This window comes from Neolamprologus multifasciatus, chromosome 4 (genome assembly GCF_963576455.1).
Source record: "Neolamprologus multifasciatus chromosome 4, fNeoMul1.2, whole genome shotgun sequence".
NCBI classification, from domain to species: Eukaryota; Metazoa; Chordata; class Actinopteri; order Cichliformes; family Cichlidae; genus Neolamprologus; species Neolamprologus multifasciatus.
In genome coordinates this window covers 18,002,301-18,027,190 of record NC_140442.1, presented here as the reverse complement: position 1 = coordinate 18,027,190, position 24,890 = coordinate 18,002,301, and the positions used below count along the sequence as shown (strand labels likewise).

Genomic DNA, 24,890 nt, shown 5'->3' with positions numbered 1-24,890 from the left:
CTAAGAGTTTATTACCTGGGAGACTCTTGAAGAAGGCTCTTGGATGAGAGCTGAAACATTTTCAAGCTCACAAGACTACCATGAATTGCATGACTAAGAACCTACAAAACACATGATGAGACAGGTTTTCCTAATCCAGAAAGGATTATTAAGGAGACTCAGCTGTAAATTGTGGAAACATTTATTCTGTGTTGGCACCATCGGTGAAAAGGAAACTGCACTTCCATAGTTTATAATGGCACTTTGGTTTTGGAGGATCCCTTTAATGGTGAAGATTGCTATGTTTCAGACAGATAGTCAATGTTTATTCCATAAGGTGTTGACATTGTGGTCTACACTTCAGGTTTCTGACCTTTGTGTTTCTGCTTATGCAAGTAAGATGTGCTATGCCAAGACTCGGAGGTCATCAGTAGAGCGCACTCATCACTTTACAGCCTGTAACGTGATGAGTTACAGAGTAGGTTTGACCCTTTAGGACCTTTTCATGAAAATGAGAGACTAGGTCTAAAAAGCTTTGTCACCTTGGATGACACTTTAAAGATAAATCTATTAGGATATAAATAGTAAGAAATATGCTTAACAGCCTTTATGAGGCTCAGCTGAAATTCATAATTACATGAGACAAAAACAAGAAAGCGCTGCAGCTGTTGTTCAGTTTTCATTATTTTACGAGGAGATCATCATAGTTCAGCAGTCTCTTTTTGTGTTTCATATATAAATGATGCCAAAACGCATATTTCCTAATGCAGAACTTAAACTTTTGGGTTTTATGATTGTGGCTAATTGCTAACTTTGCTCTCATGTCACGACATATTTGACATCTGGATTGTTTCAAGTGTTTCATCATCCTTTATGCTGAAAGTGTGCCTGATCTCTGACACTAGGCTCACACTAGGTTTCCGCTGAAGCGCTACATTTTACATTTTACAATTTACACTGATATAGAAAGGCACATTCACACACACACACACACACACACACACACACACACACACACACACACACACACACACACAGTGTGGTTACATAAAAGCATGAATGAGATGAAGGTATCGCGAGCAAAAAAGCAATAATAAAAAGGTTGCTTGCGGCAGTCCACTAATTACCCTCCCAAACACATCGGCCTGATTGATGTGCACAGGAAGAGACACTTCTATAGATAGAATGCATGCACACACACACAAAGACGTACATGTCTAAAGACTCACACACATGCATGCACATTAATGATCTTCTGTTCTCATTTTTAATTTCTTTGTTGCTCTGTGTGTGATCAGGATGTAATTGGATCACTAACAAAGCTGCAATATCTGCACTCATCTAAGCAATTATATGTGTTTTGGGTAGGCTGTCTCTATCTAATAGTGTATCACTCAGCCTATAACCTATTCAATCAACACATTTACATTTAGTATTTGTCCTTGAGCTAACTAAGAGAGGGACATATGTTTTTTAATTGCTTTAAAGCTAGCTTTTGGCATTTTAGCCCTTTATTCAGGCTCCCAGCAGCCTATATCAAATCCTTTTTGCATTAAAACTAGTAGAAAAGCTAGTAGCCCCACCCCTAAAACTGTTTCGCTCTTCTCTGTGGTTTGGTATCGTGGCCTGTTTTTGACTGAGAAAATTCTCCCTTGCAATGATGGTCTCGTCCAGCTACAGTATAAGACTCAAAAACTACAAAAAACCCCACAACCATAGGAGTAAGTTTAAAACAAAACACAAGTAAGCATTTCACCTAAAAGTGCAATCCTAGTTTTTAAATATTTCACAACCATATGAATAAATTGTTAGTGGTTAGAGTTGACTCCCTGTAGGTTGTCCAGCCGTTAAACCCCTTTTACAACAAGTAATCCTACTTAAGTGTGAGCTGGGGTGCTCCTCGGCTGATGACTCTGTGCTTGTTGTTGAAGGGCAAACGGAGAAAGCTTCCCTTTGGGATCAATAAAGTTTCACATTATTGGAAATGACACGGTTCATAAGTCTATCTATGTGAGAGACAGTGAGCTTGGCTTGTTTTTTACAAAGCCAGCGGATGTGCTTTGGGTGTTATTAGCTTGTGTTGGATGCGCTGTTGTTGGTATCATGCTGTCCCGACACTGTCGTAGCCCCAGGCACATTTAATTTGTGCACGCTCTTGGACAAACGCACGTAAATATTACACAATCCACACAGTTTGTTCGCATATACATGCACACAGTGTTATTTATTCTGTCATTTATTACACATATACTGTAAATTTCATACATTCACTTCACTCTGTGTGATTACAGTCATGTAGTAGTGTATGGCACATTCAGACGTACACAGTGCTTTCATACCGTGACCGTTCTCCTATGAAAGTGGTTTGGGTTTGGGGGCACAAACAGCTTAGCCATGCTGTTGAAATGACTTGCTAACAGATGCCAGGCACTGACTGAGCCGCAACATCCTGCAGGCAACACTTAGAATAGAATGAATCCCTTTTTTCCCCTGCTCTTTTCTTCTTCCTCACCTCTCTTTCATGTTATTCTCCCTTTTTGATGCTTTGTCACTTTATACCCTGCAGTCCCACCCCAACTGAGCATTTTCTCTGGAGGGTTGCACCTCCACGTGCAGTAAATTTCCCATACAGCTGAGATTCATGGAGCTAAGGGAGGGCACCGGTGAGACTAGATCAAAGAGAGACCAGTGGCTTTGAATCGCGGACAGAGATCTGTGTTGAAGCTGGGGCTATGCTAATCGGTTTTTCTCCTAGGCTGAACCAGTGACCGATCAAGGCAGTGACAGTTCATGATTAAATGATTAACTGATCTCTCTCTTCCTTTTTGCTTCTTTGTCTGTATATTCAGGATGGTAGAGTACTCGCTGGACCTGCAGAACATCAACCTGTCAGCCATTCGGACAGTGAGGGTTCTTCGGCCGCTCAAAGCCATTAACAGAGTGCCAAGTGAGATCGTCATTAACATTTTGTGTGTGTTTGTTTCTGGGCAAATTCTTTGCTGTTTAATGTTTCGTGTCTCCATGTGGCCTTTGAGGTATACTTTTGCTTGTACTTTCTCTTTGTAGATCTGTATTTCTGTCAGTTCACATAGAGTCCAAATGCATCAACATGGAAATTCATGTATATGTATTACATATTTTGCTTTTTTCCTGCATTCACATGCCACCTGTTCCCTGCGGGCATCATTAAACATTTATCGTATGCTTAATCATGCAGGCAGTTCAAACCGTGAGTCACGGCTTTATCAGATTTACAAACCGTCCATTAATGCTGCTTCACTGATCGGCGTGTGACCATAACCCTGTTTCTCTCATCAAAAACTCAGCGCTTGGCCAAACTTTTTAACTCCAATTGATTTCTTTGTTCTGCAGCCCTGACAGACATCTCCTAATGATTGCAAGCGAGCAATTAGCCTGCCTGGGCCAATTTCAGACCAGTCCAATCACTTTGTTCCAGTACTTGAGTGATTGGTCAAGCTAATGCTAATTTTGGGTTATGTATTTTTTTTAATGTATTTAAGAAAAAAAAAGATATTATAGGAAATCATTCCTTAAAGGTCATAAACATGAACTGAAGTAGTCAGGCACTTGTGTTCAGTACTCATCAAGAGAACCAGATTAATTTTTAACATTACTGTAGTAGCTAATACTATTAGTTTTATTAGCCTATATGTTTTGAAAGTGCACTCTAAGACTGAGATCTGGGAACTGTGGAGGCCATTTGTGTGCAGTAACTTTGAGATGATTTAAGCTTTATGGCATGTTCTTCACTGGAAACAGATATAGTACAATCTGAGCATAAAGGGATGGATGTAGTCAGCAGTACTCAGGTAGGCTCAGTTGGTACTAAGGGTCCCAAAGTATGCCTGGAAAATATCTTCAACACCATGACATCACCATGCCTGAAGCTTTGATACAAGGCAGGATGGATCCAGGCTTTCGTGTTGTTTGCACCAAATTCTGACCCTATCATCCGAATGTCAAAGCACACATCGAGACTCATCAGACCAGACAGGATTTTTCCAATCTTCTATTGTCCAGTTTTGATGAGCTCATGTAAAATGTAGCCTCCGTCTCCTGATCTTAGCTGACAGGAGTGTCACCTGTTGTGGTCTTCTGCTGCTGTAGCCCAACTGCTTCACTGTCCAATATCCTGTGTATTCACAGATGCTCTAGCTTGGTTGTAATGAATGGTTATTTGAGCTACTGTTGCCTACCTCTGACATCAACAAGGCATTTTACCCAAGAGAACTGCTGCTCACTGAATATTTTCTCTTTTCTCCTTTTTGGAACATTCTCTGCAAACCATCAAGATGACTATACGGGAAAATCCCAGTAGATCAGCAGCTTTTCAAATACTAAGACCATCCCATGTGGCATCTATATGATGTTCAAACTCACTACAATGACCTTTTTTCCCTGTTGTAATGCTCAGTTTGAACTTTGAACTTCATGCCATTACAGTTAAGAATGGACATTTCAGTGCTAGATGATAATTGTGATATAATAGCTGGGGAAGAAAGATGCAGACAGAGGATAGAGAGAGGTGAGCAGTTCTTCGGGCTTGCATGGAAAATAGTCGATATGTGGCTTTGCAGAGCCAGCATGTCAAATATCTGTTTTGCTCTTTCTTTTTAATATATTCACTTCTCCTGTTATTTTTCATGTACCCATTTGAATTAATATTAGTTCCTCTACACGGTCTGAAGGAGAAGCAATCTTACAGGTGGGGCCACAAATGAAGAACTGGCTAAGCAGAATATCTTACAACAACACTCGCAGCAGGAAGAACATGAGGATGCTCACTTTATCATCCTTCCAGCAGTATGGTTAGAAGATATATGCAGCAGACTGCATATGTTGTTCCAGGGATAAATTCACAGAATGTAACAAATATGCCTTTAAGGAGATAATTATGCACCATATCATGAATCTCTTGCTACATTGCTTCACTGAAATGCAGCAGATGAATGCATATGTAGCTATGCATGCATGCATGACCACACTCTTCATTTCTCTTGTTTCTACTTTTTCATACTTTAGTCGTCTGTGTGCTGGAAATGGATACTATTGTTATTTATCTGGTTATCAGTAAGTTTCACATAATGAGCAAGCAGTAAATTGATTCTGTCCCCTATTTGTGACCCCATTAGAGAAGAGGAAGCATGGGGATAAAGCTATTTGTTACTTGTTTTGTTGGGATTGCTACTTTGCCCACAGGTACACAGGGAGCATGAGCACATCCTGACCCCTCACACATAACAATTTGTAACAAAATGGCAGATAATAGTCCTGTGTTGCGTATGTGTGCGTAAGAATGTGTGCTTTTGTGTTAGACTTTTTTGGATGAAATTGGTGCGAGATAGAGGGAGTGTCAGATCGAATGGCAGCAGAGAAAAAAAAAACAACAGACATGGAAATGAAAGAGAAGAGAAGTCTCATGGTCTTGAATGAATAGCACAGGCAGGTAGCTCTAAATGTGTTTCCTCTGTGGCGCAAAGGGAGGCATCCATCTTTATTTGGGAACAGCAGGAGCTGGAAAACCGGCAGAGTCGCCATGAGGGGACAGAGATAGAGGCAGGTAGAAAAAGAGAGGGAAGGAGTAAATATATAGAGAGGCTTAGAAAAGGACTTTTTCTTTTCTCTCTAGTTACTTTTGTTTGTGTCCCTTCCATTCAGCATTTCTCTTTAGTTTGCATGAATATTTTTCCTTTCTTTTCTATTTGCTTTTTTTCTCTTCTTTAATGCTCACTTTTTTTTAACACCCCCTCAGGCCCTGTCTCGTTCTTGTTCTTGTTCTGCCTTCCATCCATCTCTCCCTCTCATCACCCAATTAGGCCTAATGGAAGAGTGGCCTAATGACGAGGACCCGGGGGAACAAATACATTTAGACTCGCCTCCAGCCACCAGCAGAGACACATATACACTAGCAACACTACTACTTTCCATTTAATACCAGTTGATGAGACAAATTAGCCAGGGGAGGAAAACAGATGTGCATTCAAGAAAAGTTCTTTCATCTGCGCTCTTCAGACAGAAAATCCACTTTCTGTTCCTAGAAAGATTAGAGACACATCACATTAGACTTCAAATCAATGAAGCACATTGTACCAATTGGCAGCCCATGCATGACGACCAAACAAATATCAAATATAGTAGTGTGTAAAAGTCCTGAGCCACCCCTCGTTTCTTTATATTTTCTTTTCAAGGATCCAGACTTTCTTGGCCTTTCACAAGAGTTCTCCAGGTATTCTGAAGGTCTTTCATCGTTTTTTTGGATAGTAGCTTCATTTTTCACTCATTGGCCTATGTCTCTATGGTGTACAGTGTGTCCTTGAAAAAAAAGATGTGGAAGACAAAAGAAAAAGTGGCAGCCCTAAAAGCTTGTGTACTTGAGAATTAGGGGAAATCAATCCAGCAAAGTCCTGACATGGACCCGACCTATGCCCTACAGCTAATTTGGATAAGCCCCATAAGAAATGGTCTCAGTGGAAGGATGGCTGTCAAGAAGCCATTCTTAAGGAAGAAGAACAGGAAGAAAACGGTAATGTCTGGCAAATTGCAGTGAACTGGATTGAACATAAATGGCAACAGGACTTTTGGAGTGATGGATCTGAATTTCAATATGTACAGAGTGTCTGCAGAATCCTGTAAAAGATGGTGGAGGCTCTTTTTAACTACCATACAGTGCCATCTGGAAAACATCTGATTGGCAATGGCTTCATTTTCATTTATTGTCTGTTGGCCTCCTCAGAGCCTGGACCTCAACGTTATTGAAGCAGTATGAGATCATGATCACTAAGAACAGAACAGCCAACATCCAAAGAAGAGCTTTAAATGTCTTTCAAGAAACCTGGAGAACTATTTGTGAATACTACTTAAAGAAATTACAAGAAAGCTTTCTGAAGAAAGTTCAAGGCAATGTTGAAGATTAAAGGTGGTCATACCAAATATTGACTTTCAAGCTCATTAGAATTGTACAAACTGTGTTTTTTTTACAAAATGTGTATTTTCAATACATCCCTGCATCTTTTTCTTTGTTCTCTGGAATAAAGCTCTAAAGAATTGTGATAATAATGATTACAACTTATGGAAATGGGGACATTTATAAAGATTTTTAAAGAGAACATTTTGTTTTCAGTGCCAACATTTGTGTTTGCATCTTTTTGTGTTTGTGTCATCAGTGAGCTACAGGTGCTTTTGTCTTTGTGTAAAGCTATCGTCATCATCTCTCTCAGCTTCTCTCCTGTCATACAGTCTGTTGGCAGTGTAGATGCACTGTTGTGACACATTAACCTACTGCAGAGTTGTTATTCACGAATCCCGCTATGCCACCGAAAAACACTAATGCACCCGCCATCAGATAAGTAGAGACATACACACAGGCAATCACGCTCGTAGTAACACCAACACACAGGCAAACCACTCTCAGGTGCCAGTGCGGGATCACTGTGATCTCATCAGTGGGTCTCACCTCTCCCTCTTGTTAGTCCAATCAGCTGTCATTATGTTCCGCTAATCACAGTCTCAATGTGTCATCACAGCAAGACAGGCCAATCCATGGGGAATGAGGTCATCATCATTCGACAGGAGACGCGCTTGTATTTCTGCAATTAGGTTTTGTCTAATCATGAATAAGACCTCGCGTAGCCTGATTACGCTGCTGTGTCACTGATATGCAACCTTTCAAGCTCTTGATCTTTCAGGAAATAGTTCGTCTCCTACAGTGGTCCAAGATTTATTTGTCTTACAAACTGACTCCTCTGGAGAGGTTGTTAACTTCCAATCCAACTGGTATCTGCTACTGTTTGATATGTGTGTCCAGTGCATGTACATGCATGTACAGAAGCAGAATCTCTACTGATGCTGTGGTTATCTGACTTAAATGTCCAAATGTGTAAGAAAACAATGCTTTAAGCATCAATGTCTGGAAATTATATATATATTTATTATTTAATTACTTCCAAAGATTTTTAAAGGTATAAATACATCTGCAATGAAGTGTTTATTATACAATATATTTGTGAAACATAGACATTTAAAAACAAATACATGACAGACTCTGGTTACAAACCATGTAACCTAACTGTATTTACTGGTCTGCAGAAAAACTGCAAACGGATCACAAAGAAAGACATGTAACAATTAATATTTTCTTTAGGACATAATTTAAGACATAGTGCCTAGAATTAAGTTCATTAGTTGCATTTCCAAGTCAAAATTTAAAGTCATGTGTGAAAGGAAGTATGCCATCTTTCACTAGCTGGACCCACATCCTCGTTTTATGTTTGGCAGCGTTTAAGTAGGTAAAGGTGAATGGTTTGGATGTGAATTGAGCTGCGGTTTGGGGAAGGGGACTGGCAGCGGCTCCCGGGCCTGACAGATCCACATGTACTAAATAGAAGTGAAGGAGTTAAAGAATTGAAATGGGGAGGCAGGGTGAGGCACATAAACGAGAATGTAAAGCTTGTAGAACTGGGGGAACATATATAGATAAGAACCGGAAGGAGCGTGTTTGGAGTCGTGGTGCTGCTCCTGTAATTCTGATGTGTAATCCAATTAAATTATGATGTTTTGCATATAATAGCATAATAAAAATATTACTAGATCTTAACATTAGAAAAAATAAAACCTCAGATGGATGACAGTGCATGCATATTGCAACATATCATTATTTAGTTAAAAAAACATGCAGTAATTTCAAAATGCAGAAGCGGTGTGTGGAAAAACACTTACCATTAAAAGGGTAATTAAGCCAAATGCATTTGATTAACTGATCATTAGTGTGAGCAGCTCAATAGAAGTAGAAGTTTTGGCAGTTTGGTTTGGAGGATTTAGGTGTGTGAAAGCAAACGAGGAAAGATCAGCAATGATCTTAGAGAAAAATGGTCAAATGGTCTAGCCTCAAGGTCATGCAATGCTCAGGGAATTTGCTAAAATCGTACATCTCAGGCTCTGCAGGTCACAGTTGGCATGTTAAATGTTAAAGTTCACAACAGTATAATTAGAAAACGCCTGAACCAGTATGGCTTGCTTGGAAGGGCTGGCAGAAGAAAGCTTCTTCTCTCTGAAAAGAAATGCAGCACAGCTTAGGTTTGCAAAGTTGCATCTGTGCCGGTAACCTCAATCAGCAGAAGCAACGTTGTAAAAAACTCACACAGAAAAACATTACTTTCATGAGCTATTTAAAGATGGGATGTGCAGTTTTCACACACTCCTTCTGGACTTTGGTTTACTTTTTGGTTAACTAAACAATGACCTGCTCTAGTATGTTATGTACAGTTATTTATCTGAGTTTGGATTTTAATAATTTTAGAACATTATTTTTATGTTGGGATATGTAAAGCCTTAGAATTGACAAAGGGTATCTTTTCTTTTTCATTTCAGATGATTATCAATGCAAACTACCATCCATACAAAGAATAAAATGCCTTTTTAACCAGTGCTGCAAGACTGTGATAATCTGTTACTGGTTAATTCTTCTCCTGCTTTACATAGGTATGCGTATCCTGGTGAACCTGCTGCTAGACACTCTACCCATGCTGGGCAATGTGCTGTTGCTGTGCTTCTTCGTCTTCTTCATCTTCGGGATCATCGGGGTGCAGCTGTGGGCGGGGCTCCTGAGAAACCGTTGCTACCCTGAGGAAAACTTCACTGTGTGAGTTAAATTGTGCATCTGCATGTGTTTACGGTTGTGTGTGTATAGTGTGAAGAAACTGGACTGCTTATTGACAGATATGACAGTGATTTGGCCCAGCATCAAACCGCATTGCTTTCTACTTTCAAGTGATGCTTGTGAAAAATCCATTTCACGCATACTTGCAAATTAATCCCAATTTCATGGCTTTCATACAAGATAAATGAATATTTCAATTTACTATATACATTATCATAAATCTTTCCTACAGTCATTTTGCTTTCAAGTTAGGAAACAACTGTAACAGTAGTTGTCCCACTTTGCCGCTGAGAAGGTGATTAGGTCCCAGCTGCATCTCTCAATATTCATGACCCTGTGTGACAGCATCTCCCACTGTGTCTATGGCTGTGTGAGTGACATTTACCAGAGATCAGCAGTGTTTGATTTCATTTTCTTGGTTTCCTCTTTTATGCTGGCATCAGCGTATTAGGTACACACTTCTGATGTGTGTGTTCTAAGGTATACAATATATAACCCTTTATGGCCGGTCGGAGTGGGCACACTCCGTTTTGCATAATTATTTTTAAAGCCCAGTAGAATTGCAACCACATGAACTAGCACAATAATCTTTTTGCATATGAAACCGGAGGAGTTGTACTTCCGTCTTATCCATTCAGCTTGTCCTAGGTCACGGTTTCCTTTCCTTCACGGTTTTTTGCAAAATTGCAAAAAAAGAATTTGCAGCAACAAAAACATAATATTCCAAAAAACATGCTTTGCCGATCCGATCAGCTGTTCATAACACTTCCTACATTGGAATAAACGTCAGCACGATCTATCTGATGTCCGCCAGTACCTGCCCGAAACCGGAAGTGACGTCACTTTCACGGAAAATGTAGTTTTTTCCTATAGGGCATTTACAAAGATATGCTGGTGTTTTTTAAATTAATGTTTGAGTTTATGCCTTTCTGTATAGTTTCTGGGATGCTTAGAACTCAAATTACACTGTTGGAAATTGTTTATTTTGATGCACATGCTAGTTTTTTGCAAATTTGCATTTCCTGCAGTACATAAAAATTGGTGTATCTTAACAATAAAACTATGAAGACACTCAAAATAAATTTCCTGTGGTTAGAAACTATTTTGTGCAAGTTTTTTGCATTTACAGTTTTGAGGGATAAACCTCTGAAATTTCTCTAACTAGAAATGTTTCACTTTTTCATAGTTTATTGCACTTTTTTGCAATTTATGTAGTTACTATGGACTTAATACATACATATTATTATAATTTGGGACATAATGGTTGTATTGATGTATAGCAACTTAAAATATCGCAAACATGGCACTACAGCATCTAAAAATATAAATATAAGCTCTGGTGGACTTGGTTCAATGGTAGGTCTTAAAGGGATAAGTCATGTATACCAGATGGAGTCTCTTTGTATTGTCTCTTGTTATGATGGCACAGTATTTACCAGTAGCATGTCTCACTTGATTAACTGATCATCAACAACTGTGAACTCTATAAAAGCAGAAGTTTGATAAGACAAGATTAAAGTGGAGATGTTTGACCATAACATATACACACAGCACCATGTTTGATTAAATGATATCAATACAGACACCTCATGACATTAAGCAAGTAAAGTATTCTAGGGTCAAATGTGAGGCCATCTGTCTGACAGCTAAAGCTAAATGCCAGTGATCCCGATCATAGCAGCAACCCTCCGACAGAATGGCTGAAAGAGAAAAGAATCGAGTTGTTGCACTGGACCAGTCAAACTTCAATGAATCAAAACATCGTAAAGAAAAATGGGCCTGAAAATATTCCACAACAATGTGACAGAGTGATAAAGTCATAAAGAGAAAAATTACTTGGAGTTATTGCTGCTCAAGGTTGTTCTACAAGCTTTAATAATGGGTTGTACATCATTTTTCACACTTGGCTTAAGTTTTGTTAAATAAGTATGTTAATGTTCATCTCATGTCGCATTTGCCTAAATTTAAGATCTGGTAACAACTAGATAATTTTTCATTATTTCCTGATATGTAATACTTTGGAATTGGCAAAGGGTGTATTTTCTTTTACCATGGCTGTACTTGCCAGTACACACTTGACTCCCACACATTTGCTGATTATGCAACAGCAGATTTTTAGCAGTCAGAGTGTTGCTTATTTTTAAACCAAACTATTATTTTGCATATTTTTTTAGAGTGGTGTATTAACATATTATTCAGGTTGATCAGGGTGCTTGAGTGTTTAATTAGAAAGGTCTTAGTGTGTTAGCGCTTAAGGACTATTATGCTAAATAAAGGTCTGATATTAATTCTTTGAGAGGTTATAATGAAGTGGGCAGTCAAGTGCAGCATTCAGTTTACTGTTTTGCTCCTTTTCTCTTTTGATTTCAACATTTCTTTGTGATTTGTTTTGCTTTATTCATACAATCTTGGCACGTGTCTGAATTTCAGCCTGTATCAGCCAGCTTACCTTCTTGATTAAATTCCATTATCTTCTGCTGTTTTTAATAACAACGATGTCATTGCCTCCAAGATTCCAAACTACAGCAGATATATTGTGCCATATGGCCATAGAGAGACAAGACAATTTTTTGCACATGCAAGTTGTATAAACCTCCTCACCGGATAAGGCTTTGTCTGCCACATTTTCTGACCACAGTATCTCACAGTTGCACTTAATTCAGTTTCTGTAAACTGTCACTCTTTCCTACTACTCTTTAGCCTTCCCACCACCTTGCACTCCATTGGCAGGTGTGTTCTCAGTGTGATGCTTGGTTTTCATGTGCCACGCTGTGCAAAGTCACCAGCAGGGGGTAACACACTTCATTCATGCCTCACTACTCTGACAGTGCTCTGTGTCTTTTGCTTCCTTTTCTTGCTTTCAAGTATTTATCCAGTTAGCAACACACCTATTTGAATTACTTTGACAAACTCTTTCCATTCTGTCCTCTATGGCCTCTGTTGCAAGTCCCTTTCCCCACAGTTGTGGAATATTAACTCTACTGGTACTGTAAGCCACTGTGTCAGCGCATAAAACTTTGTTGTGCCACCGAATCAATGCATGGTTTGTAAGCGACTCTCAGTGGGAAGGCCACTGTTTCTATTGATCACGCGTGTGCCGGGTGCACATGTGTGTGGTTTGTGGTGGGGTTAAAAGGAGATATTCAGCCGCCATATATGTCAGTAGTATCTGTCTTGCTATTGACTGCAGGATAGAGGGCAAGGACAAGAGAATTAAAGAGGAGAGAGCAGGATGAGAGAAATGAGAGGATTGGAAAATAGGGGATTGTTAAAGGGAGAAGAAATGATTATAGGAAGGACAGAGGGAAAATACAAAAAATTGAGAAAGAGAAACCATAAAAACAAGAAATAAACAGCATAAAGAGCTTGTGAACATGGAAAAGAAATTAGGAAAAATACAGCATGATTTTGAAAAGAAGGAATTTTCCATATTTCCTTATTATTAACCAATGTTTTCCACGTTGTTTAACCACCCGGTGAATTTATAGAAATGCCAGTAGTATTCCTTAAAAAATAAAGCAGATAAATTACTGGCAGAAAAATGACAATGAAAGGTCGTATGGCAAGGTTTCACTCAGTGCATATAGCATGCTCTGGTTGCATGTGAGAAAACAACTGTGACTGCATTGCATGCAGTTGGTGTTTAGCTAACCTTTTCCTGTTAGAAGAGTAAAATGAGAGAAGCAAAAAGGGAAACTGAAGTGACGCATATAGATGGAGCAGCGAGTAAACGGTATAGGTCGGGAGACAGTGAATGTGTTTGTTCAGTAATTGATCTGCTGATGGAAAGGGACTATTTTTATCCTTCTCAGACCCAGACCTTTGCATGAGCGTCCACACTGTGCCCTCAATTACTCCACAGCCAAGTCAAAACACATGCAACCTGAGTGGGTTAATGCGTTTTCAACTTACCTATATTTTAAACTGGATGATTATCTGCTCTCTTTCAGGTGCATTCCCTGGTTTTCTGCTTTTAGTCATTTGATTGAAATTAACAAGTTATTTTTCCTCTTTTTTTGGCACTTGTTTTTAAAATAACCGCATTCATGCAAAACTGAACTGACGGCCAAGATTTTATTTAAATTAAGCTTGGGAAGATTTGGCATGCTTTTTCATAACAAGTATGATAAACAAGTTAGGAAATTCAGAGTCACGATTTTGAAATAATACCATTAAGTCTGACAGAAACTAAAGATAACACTCTCTTACTCATTAGAGTCACTTTCCAGGGGGTAATGGCGCATGTAGTTTACATGTGTAATAATTGTACATGCATGAGCAGATACTTGCCACGCAGTCTAATTGTCTTTTTTATTGCCTCTGTCTCGGACTACTAATTATACAGCTGGTTCTATCAGGACATCCAAAAGCAATCTTAATCAATACAAAATGAAAGAGCAGCGATCCTGCTCTCTAGATAAAAACAGAGATAGGATTACATAAGCTGCAATGCCTGTCAACGTGACGACATTTCAGGAAACAAGTACTAAGTAATCAGTACTACATTGTTGCCAAAACCCTTTTTTAACTCCTACATATGCAAAGTTTGATGGCTGCATAGTTGTGATTCTGTCATGTTGGCAAACAGACAGACAAGCAGATGTAAACACCCACCAAAGTACTGCTTTTTTAGGTAGCTCTTGCTTCAATAGGTGCCTTCAGAACCACATTTTGCCATGATGACACACACACACAAGGTGACAACAATACAAGCTACTATTCATACAACAAACAGTAAGTGGACACATTCGTTTCAGAGCTCCTCTTCCATGACTTCTTTGCACTCATTAAAATCCTATTTCTAAAAACATCTGAGCATCTGAGAAAGTGATGCATGATTATCTCCACCTATCACAGCCCTGGTCAAATGAGGTCCCTGTTTTTAGCAAGGTAGTCAGGGTAGTCAGGGCAACAGCAGCTGTCTCTGCTTCAAATAGCAAACCTCACTTGTTATTTTTGCTTTGTCAAGACTAGACTAATTATTTATCCAGAGAGTCTTGGAATAAGGTTAATGCTTCCCTGCTAAGATATTTGGATCTTATTTCAGTATAAAATAAAGGAAAACTCAGGTTTCTTTTTTTAATGATATTTGTACAACTTGCTGTAATATCTGCAAACAAACTCAGTTTTGTGCTGTCACCATAAACGTGTAGTGGCAGAAGAATATTACTGAAATTATGTTATTTCTGTTTTTTTATGAAAACAAAATGAATATTGACAAATTAAAAAGGGTTGTTTTGGCATGTTTTGTTTTCAATAACCCTTTTTTCAAAGCTCCCATGTTCAGGTTCAGTAAATTAGTCACTCAACTGTCTTAACTTCAAACATGCAGTTCCATTATTATATAACAGTCAAATTTCATGTCTTCACCTTATCAGCCAGGTTAATTTTGAACAAGTTCCAGAAACTCCTTCATAAAAACTGTCTATACCAAATTTTGAACTGCAGGTCTGCATTGGAAGCACATATGGTGCATAATCAATGAATGCTTAATACTTACTTAATGCTTCAGAAAGCAGGAAGAAAACTCTACTATTCACACACTGGCAAGATCCTGTTTCACCCACGATATGAAGCCTAGATTTTTTTAATGAAAATTGATTTGTTTTAAATAACCATGTATAACCATTAAAGACATTAAATATTGTCTGCATGTCAAAGTATCCTTGGCCAAGATAAGAGTGCGAGCTTATGAATGAATGTTAGTTCGTCATTACGCGCAGAACCTGTGATCTCTCATATATAGTCGCCTCGATGTGGCTCATTCACATAAAAGGCAGCTGACCACTAAGTTAAGTGAATGGCCTTGAAATTTATATACCACTGACTGCTGCGCTGTAGATGTACTGTGACATCTTTGCACCTGTTCATGGTCTTTTTCCTTACTATATTTATGTGTACATTTCTCTTGTTGTTCATTTCTGTTGGTTGTGAGAATATATGTCACAGCGCGCCACGGTCGCTGCACATGTGAGTGCTCCCCGGTTGGCGCTACTTGTGTTGCTATTTGCTACGCAGCAGCAAACGATGCAGTTTAAACCGTTATAATGGGTTTCAGAGAGCAGGGGTGCCATTGTCATATAGTATGTGAAAGGAGATTTGCTGTTTCGCTGTTTCAAGATACCATCAGGATCGCTTAGAGACCACCAGGCGCCTGTCTCTGTGGGAACCTGAGTGAATGTGGCGATAACACAGACACTTCTCATGACAGTGTCAATTTCCCCCTTGAACTGTGTCACCACTGTTCCATAAATTATACACATCATCATGGCTTGTACAGTTTTAAGATTTCCTAAAACCACCTGGAACAACCTTACTGTTCAGAAATTTTGAGCACCTGTACAACAGTTTTGATGTATTTTCAGTCGCTACATTAAAAAAAAAAAAGTAATTAAAGTTCAGGCTAGCAGAATTTTTACTGCTGTCAAATGCCAAAACATGTCAAATTAGATCCAAACAGTATGTAAGGTTTAAGTAAATTCATACTTTTTTAACTACACTGTGCTCAAAATAAATAAAGACAAATGTAGGATGGATATAAAATGATATGCTGTGTCAATAAAAAAGAATAAAAATGTGGAACCTAAATTAAATAGCTTCAAAATGAGTGTACTGGTGTCATTTCAAGTAAATAAAGATGCAAAATAGCACCTGAAGGTGGCAAATATTATGATCACAGTCTCCAAAACTGATAAATGGCACTTCCCCTGTTTAATTATCTCATGATGTGATTTGTACCTTCTGATTGGTAGTGCTGTGATTGGTAGACATACTGTAGTGAAAAGGCAAGTGGCAAAAACAATGTCTTGGAAAAGGTGCTTTGTCTAATTTTGCAGGGCATGAAGCAAAATGCACTGAGATCTTTTTATATATATATCATCCTCTCATTTCTGATGTTTACAGGCTTTTGAATCTCAAGTCTTCAAATATATAAAATGTTTAGTCCTCAAAATGTTTGTGTTGATAGTTCAGCAGAGAATTGTTAAAGTGCATCCTCCATGGTTTCTCAAACAACAGCAGAACTGAATTGAAGATTATCACTGTTTTCTGTTATGGAGAAAAACAGCTTTGTCATTTTATTTTTGTAAAATAAAGCAAGGATGCTCGCCTTATATAAACTATTATATAATTTTAAAACTATTTGTGTATCATGCTTTGTTTTGAGTTTGTTGGGTGAAAAACATATGCTAATACTGTGAATCATCTTTTGTATCCTTTTCATTTTAGCTACATCAGCCACCCCTACTCCACCAAACAGGAGAAATCGCAATAAAAACAGAAAACACAGATAATGCTGTAAGGATTTAGTAACTACTCAAACTGCAAACCCAATAAATAAAAAGCAAACAAAGTTAATTGTCATTATCTGGTTTCTGTATTCATGCCAGTCAAATCCAGTAGCAGCTAACAAACAGTTAATAACCACTTCTGCTGGAAAACTAAAGGTGAAAGGACAATTTTTCACACACTTCTCCAAAATTATGCACAAAAAAAGGATATTATGTAATTCCTAACATTTTTTTTTGGTAATATCCTGGCAACACATGTTCTAACCCTCCCTACCACACCTGTCAGCACAGCTTTGGTCCACTGCAGCAGCTTCAAGCACTGTCTGCTAGGTGTCTGCCAAGTATGGCCTCTATAGATATACTGTACATATCACCTAAAGCTAATCATCCAAGGTTGTAAATGTGTGTGTATATATTTGTGACTGTGTGCAGTAGAGAGAAGGAAAGCAAGGGAGTATTTCCTGTGATAGCATGCTTGCCTTAAGTCATCACTCATACCCCCCCCCCACACACACACACACACACATACACACACACACACACACACCTCTTGGTACAGTGCTCCTTAAATGAAGTAAGTAAAATACTTCATTTAAGTTCATGTACAATTGTATGTATTGGGATAAAATACCATAAACATCTTACCTTCATTATTATTTGTTCTTTCTCCAGCCCATCAGGTATGACCCTGCCTGCGCCATACTACCGGCCAGATGAAGATGATGAGCGACCCTTCATCTGCTCCCTGGCTTCCGATAATGGCATAATGTCATGTACTGACGTGCCAGCGAGACGCGAAGGAGGACGCATATGCTGCCTGGATAAGGAGGACGCTCTCCACAGACAGGCGCTGGGCCTGAGTCCTGAGCCTCTGGCTAACAGTAGTGGTGCTGGTGAAGCAATAGGGCTATGCATAAACTGGAACCAATATTACACTCGGTGCCACACTGGGAGTACTAACCCCCACAAAGGTGCCATCAACTTTGACAACATTGTCTACGCCTGGATTGTAATTTTCCAGGTAGGTTTATGTGCTAAGGGTAATGAGTAGTAATAATAACCTTCTTTTTGGAATGTGGTTATTTGGTGCTGATGATTTAGTGTTCTTTTGTTCATTTATTTGTTTTTAATTAGATATCTGCATTCTTTTTTTGCACCTAAGAAGCATTTACTTGTCTATTTTCCTTGGTTTTCCTATTACTTATTTTTCATTACTCCATGTTATTTTTTAAATAAAAGATTGCTGGTTTTATATATGTATTTATTTATGTAGAGGAGTTGCAAGGTGATAAAGAAAACTGTCCTTCACTAGTAGATAAATATGTGGCAAAGTAAGTCTTTTAAAAAATTATATAATGCTAAGCAAACGCTGGAGCACAAATTGCAAATGTTAACTTTGAGTCAAATCTTTCCTCCTAGGTGATCACTCTAGAGGGCTGGGTTGAGATAATGTATTATGTTATGGATGCCCACTCCTTCTACAACTTCATCTACTTCATCTTACTCATCATTGTAAGTACTTTCTACTAACATTCCAGTGTGTCACATGTTTAATTATTATAAACGTTTGGATAAACTATAGAAAAACACAGACTATTGCCTCCTAGTGTGAGTATATTGCTACATGTATATGTCAGTAAACACCCTCTGAGTGATTAATTGAACTGTTTTTGAGTGAGAAGTAGAAAAATGCAAGTAAAAAAACAGAAACAGTACAAGTTGATGGACTGCTGAAAAACACACAAAAAATCAAGTGCCGAAAGGGAAAAGTTATCATGTGCATGCTCTGTGCAAAGGTTATATGGGAAATACAGTGTCAGCAACACAATGAGGGTTGGATTGTTTTTGCTGCATTCACATGCTTTTGACTGCCTGTAAACTCTGTTCATTCCCACTGTGTCAGTACAATAGACAGTGCCACAGAAGTCACAGATTTTACACTTTCCCATCAGCAGGTGAACAGTAAAAGAAAGACAAAATAAGATCAGGAAGATAACATGGCAGAAGAAAGGGCATGAGAAACTTTGTAGTGCTGATACTTTCTAAAAGTAATGGAAGTCTTCTGCTAACTGGAAGGTTGATGGTTCAATCCCTGGTTCTTCTGACCTGTTTCTTTGGGCAAGATGCTGAAACCAGAGTTAAACCTGATGTAGTCAGGTGTTTGTGAATGGGTTATTGATGCTTATAGTATGCACTTGGAGTTCCAGGCGTGAGTAGAAGAGCAGTTTCAATCAAATGTTACTATGAGAAAGATCGTATAATCAGAGGGAAGGGAAATGTTTTGGGGGTATTTGAATTTTAATCCTGCGTCCAATTCTTTGTTATTGCTGATGTGATTGCTGACTAAAGTCCATCCACTGTGGCAGATGAGACCTCCGGCTGGCATTGTCAGTGCAAGAATCACCTTTTTGTGAGATATGGATGTGGTGTCACATTACAGCATAATCACTTTTTCCTGGTTTGTACTAACCCACTGTCTAGAGTCTCATATCACGTACCCCTCTTGTTCCAATTACATTAAGGGCCAAAAGATGATTACATCATTGCACTGATTTGCAGTCAGAGTTCATGCCCAAACTGCTGCAATCTGGCACTAAGAACTGACCAAACAAAAAAAGCTCATTTGTTTTCGGGTTCAGTATGAGAGCTACAGAGATTAAGAGATATCGTCTAACTGCTCTAGACAGACTGCTCCCTTTGTGGTGCAAATGCCCACATAGTTTTGGTGTAACTAACTGACGCAAATGTGTTGCCCCTTTTGAGCTTCCTTGCAAAGCTCCAGTCTGTTTGGCAGCCACCCAACGATTTTAAGTGATGCCGTGGAAGCATTGCTGACACCATGAGAAGTTTTCAGCCACACATTTCAATGGGCCCTTGTTGTGCTCTACACACAGTCAGGGTCACCTTGAATGCTTTCATTCTTTTCCTTTGTAGTCCTTCCTTTTACTGTCTTTTACTCATCAAACTCTCACTCCCTCGTCCACCCCATCTCTCCGTCTGTTGTGTCATTATGATGTTGTAGCACCCCGCGCTTTAAAGCCTGTTAATCAGTCATGTAAGTGTGTGGTTTGGGGTACAAAACTGAGAGACAAAAAGAAGTTTAACCTCCACAGTGTCAAACACACAGTCTTATCTTTGTCTGTTTGAAACTTGATATACTGTCACGTGTGGAACCCAAAGTAGCTAAATCAGAGTGAACTGAGAGGGTAAATGGGAGTAATACAGCGCATACAGTTGTAGTTACATACAATAACTTAAATATTTTAATACATTGTGCTGAAGGATCTTCAGTGTCTTTTATCCTTCCTCTCTAACCCACTGAACAATAACCAAACAGTGGGAAAGTCCAAAAAACTAATTGAGTATAAGAACTGTAGACGAACACAAGCTGGGAAAGTCTCTTTGAGTCATTTCCAAACAACAGCAGAGTCCAAGATCATCAGTTTAAACATTTTTCAATAAGTACAAGTTATTCAAATGTGTCACCACTTTCACAAAGTCTGGAATAAGACCAAACCTGTCACCCTCTGATGAGACAAAATATATTAAGATGTTCAGGACCAACCCACCAAGGCTCAAACCTGCCATGAACTAGAAACTGCTAGGACACCAGCATTACTGTCAACATTTAAGCAACCTTTACATAATCATGGACTGAGAGGGTGCTGACCAAGAACAAAGGCCCTGCTCCAAAATCAACATCTTCTAGCCCAGGGGTGGGCAGTCTCAGTCCACGAGGGCCAGTGTCCCTGCAGGTTTTAGATCTCACCCTGGGTCAACACCTGAATCACATGATTAGTTCATTACCAGGCCTCTGGAAAACTTCCTAAACATGTTGAGGAGCTAATTTAGCCATTTAAATCAGCTGTGTTGGTTCGAGGACACATCTAAAACCTGCAGGGACACCGGCCCTCGTGGACTGAGATTGCCCACCCCTGTTCTAGCTTGACTGACATTTCAGCTACCCACATAGACAAGCCAAATTCCTTCTAGAGAAAAGTTTTATCATAACATGAGGCAAAGATTGAGCAACTTAGCCACACTGACAATTTTGGAGAAGTATGGTGAAGTATTCAAACCTAAGAAGACTGTACCAACTGTCTAGCATGGTGGTGGTAACATCATGTTTAGCTGTCAGTGGTACTGATACATTGCACAAATTGGATCAGTGGATTACCTTCAATCTTTTTAACTTAACCTTAAATCCACAGCTACACAATTAAAATTTGTACCCAGGTGTGTACTCACAGAATGTTCCAACAGGAGAATGATCACATAGATGCAGTAAAACAGATGGATAAAGAAGGCAAACAAAAGAGCTTCTGAAATGTTCTTCCCAAAGCTCCGACCTCAACAGTAATGAAAATTTGTCCAAGATGGTTTAATACCAGTAAATCATCCAGTTCAAATGAACTCTTTCAATCCTGCCAAGAAGAGTGGTCTAATATCCAACCTTAACTATGCCAGACTCTTCTTGATTACTACCAAAGGCATGAAGTCGAGGTGTCGAGGACCCCATGTGTATTAGAAAAAATCAAAAATAAATTCAAACTTGTGCACCCAATTCTAGTTTTTTAAACTTCTTCCATTCTGCAAAAAAGAGCAGAAATCATTCAAAGAAATCATTCAAATATCCAAATTATCATGACATTCATGCCCAGGATGAGTGTGTGCAAACTTCTGCCTACAGCTGTATATGCAATCTGTTATAAGCTAAGCCCATCTAAGTGGTGACGTGTGTGTGATCACACATGCTTTTGTCTATGTGAATATGTGTGTGTTTGAGTGTGTGTGTGTGTGTGTATGTGTGTGTGTGAGCTTGCATGCATGCATAATGCAGTGATGGTCTGAATGCGTGATATTGGGCTGCCCTCGCTCATTATGCGTAAAGCTGTCTACTGATCAGAATCACAGAATAGACACACACACGCAGATGCAAACCTGGAGGGAAATCAAAGCCCCACACACCTGCAGACCTGCTTTGACCCACAGGCCACAGATGGGTATCTCTCCTCCTCTCACACACCTCCCATCTATGTTTCCTCTCTCTTTTTCTTTTTGTAAATATCTCTGGAGCCGCTTTATTTCATTCCCTCCGGCTTCCTCGCTCTCTCCCTCACCTTCCCTTTGCATCTTTGATCACTTTGGATGAAAGTCTAAAAGTGGAATGTCATTAGGTTTGGATTTTATATCTGTGAATGATTTATTAAGCATCACATCTCAAAATGCATAGTTTTATAGATATGTATGTGCAGTATGTCTATGTATGTACTCAACATGTATTTATATCACTGAAGCAAAGAGATACAAGTTCAGATTTTTGATGCACAAAACTGAAACACTGGTAAAAGCTGCTCTATCCCTCCAGCAGTCTGTTTTTTTTAGTTGTTCACCATTAGCCAGTATTGATCTATTCATTGGTCTGTAACCTGCTCAGAGCACACCAATAAAGGCAGTTTCAGCAGTCCCATAGTGATTCCCATTACTGCCACTAAAAGGGTCAGTCAGCATGTACTGTTCACGGGTAACCTCATCTCCTCTCTGCTGCCAAACCTTACTTTAACTCATGATAAGAAAATCAAACTTCTTTTGTGGAAAAACAGAGTAAAAAAAAAGAAAGCAGTGAGAGAGAGTGGTTAGGGAATGCTTGTCAAGCAAAGGCGTGAGAAAAGTAAAAATTAATGTTGAGTCCACGGAGGGGAGGGAGCATTAAGTCGAGTCAGAGAATAAAAAGAGAAGGAGAGAAAGAGAGATTGCCAGACGCTGAACTGTGCTTTGGGCATGTGTTGGCTCTGTCTGTCTGCTCCAATCAGTCTCGGTTTGGTGGGAAGCCAGCCTTCAGAGACCTTTAGCATGTGCGCTACCATTTCTAAAGGAGGAACAGAGCACAGTATTAGACTAGGCAAGTGTGTATTTACCACTGAGGAAAGACCACAATTCTTCACATTTTTCATGTTTCCTAAATGAGCAACATCTGCTTTAGCCATGGGCTGATTATTCAAATAAGGCGGCGTATCTGTGCGTTTTTGTTTTAGTTAATTTTGTCAAACATAGATTTATGAGTTTTTACAACAAAACAATAAACTTTGACATGCCTGCAGGAGTTTGTCTTCCGTCGCACTGGGTTTAATCTCATGGGGTCAACTTTTTTGCCTCTGCTTCTCCAGATCGGTTCATTCTTCATGATCAACCTGTGCCTAGTGGTTATCGCCACCCAGTTCTCAGAAACCAAACAGCGGGAGCACCAGCTGATGCAGGAGCAAAGGGCGCAGTGCCTGTCCTCCTCCACCTTGGCCAGCATGGCCGAGCCTGGAGACTGCTACGAAGAGATCTTCCAGCTGGTCTGCCATGTCCTCCGCAAGGCTAAGAGGAGATCGGCAGCTCTCTATTACACGCTGAGGGGCAAGCCCCCGCCGGCTGGTGGAGGCAGGGGTAACAGGCGGGGTGGAGGCAATGTGAATGGAGAACGGCATCATTTGAGGCATCCGAGATGTGAGTAGGAGGGTTTCAGAAAATAACAATGAGAATATTCTTATTTATGTAACATTTGGCAGTTCTATTTCAGATAAGATGTACAATTACATAAGAGCAAGAGCTGAATTTGAGGTTTTTCAAAACATGATGACGGCCCGATTGGATCGTGCATTTCTTAGATAATAAATCTCGCACAGTGCTACTAGTGCATACCTGAACTTCTTTTGTATACTTGGTTAAAAAAACACAAAAAAAGTTCTGTATTTGAGACTGCATCCACATCTTTTTTCCCCCTGTCACTCTGTTTCTGTAGCGTTCCACTGCCCCCACCAAAACAAGCAAGACCACGACTCTCAGTCACTAGCCAATTCCATCAGTCTGTCTGTCCCTCAAAATCCTGAGGACTGCCCTATATGTGCGTTATCGTTGAAGGAGGGAGTGAGGGCTGTGGGAGAAACCGCCAATGGCGAGGAAAATGAAGAGGATGCGGTTAAGGAGACGAGCAAAGAGGAGAACCACTTGGAGGAGAGGGGAGATGGAGAGAGGAAGCGGAAAAGGACGTGCTTTGGACATTGTAAGGACCTCTGGAATGGTATGAGGAGGAAGCTTTGGGGCATTGTGGAGAGCAAGTACTTCAGCAGGGGCATTATGATTGCTATTCTCATTAACACCATCAGTATGGGCATCGAGCATCACAACCAGGTAAGATCAGCTTCGATTAAGAGACCTCCGTCATCTTCACCTCACTCAAGTTCATGCAGCACTTCCACGTTTCACATCAGATCATGAAAAAATCCACACTGAGTGGTGAGAGGTTTTTGTTTGTTTGTTTGTTTTAGTTTTTGACCCATCTTCTGTTTTAAGGTCTCTCTTTTATTTATGAACCTCGCCATTACTTATTTCTGAACCGATTCCAAAAGCCATGAGCCACCAAAGAGAGTGATTGTTTTGGAGCGTTGCCTAGAGTGTTTGAGAGTGACAGTATCAATACAGTGTGTTACCGTAATCATTTCTCCCGCTCCAGCAAATCAGCAGAAGGAAACAGCGTTACGGCAGATGACATTCAGGGCGACGAGTGCGGGATTGGAGGAGCATTAGTGCCTAACAGTTCCATGATCGAGGTGTAAACATTTAGCCTAGCAGTAGACATAACCGAGCTGGCTTTTAACATGGGCCAAGCCTCCTCAGAGGCAGACAAGGCAGGTGTCTGAAAGCGAGAGTGAGAGAAGCCTGCCAAGAATACGCACGCACACATGAACACAAATAGTTGCACACGCAAACACACAATGCAGATCCTTTTTTTTTTTTTTGGAAACCGTGTGCAGGCGCATAAACAAAATATCTTTTTATATTCTTGCGCATGCACCAACAGAAACACATGGACTCGCAAGCTGTTACATAAGACAGATTTTTTCTTTTTTCTCCATTCTCTCTCCCATTCTGTTTTCTGTCTGTCTTTCATGCTCCTCATG

General features: G+C 39.6%; 1 protein-coding gene across 5 annotated transcripts in view; it reads left to right on the top strand.

Moving 5' to 3' along the window:
* Positions 1-24,890, top strand: part of LOC146520239 (voltage-dependent T-type calcium channel subunit alpha-1I-like) — a 201,985-nt gene that overhangs the window by 115,894 nt on the left and 61,201 nt on the right. For all 5 annotated transcript variants that reach the window (XM_085158407.1, XM_085158404.1, XM_085158408.1 and 2 more), the window contains exons 5-10: positions 2,829-2,926; positions 9,478-9,637; positions 17,617-17,965; positions 18,364-18,456; positions 23,112-23,436; positions 23,732-24,120. In XM_085158407.1, coding sequence (XP_085014533.1) covers positions 2,829-2,926; positions 9,478-9,637; positions 17,617-17,965; positions 18,364-18,456; positions 23,112-23,436; positions 23,732-24,120 — 1,414 coding nt within the window. The remainder of the gene's footprint in view (positions 1-2,828; positions 2,927-9,477; positions 9,638-17,616; positions 17,966-18,363; positions 18,457-23,111; positions 23,437-23,731; positions 24,121-24,890) is intronic.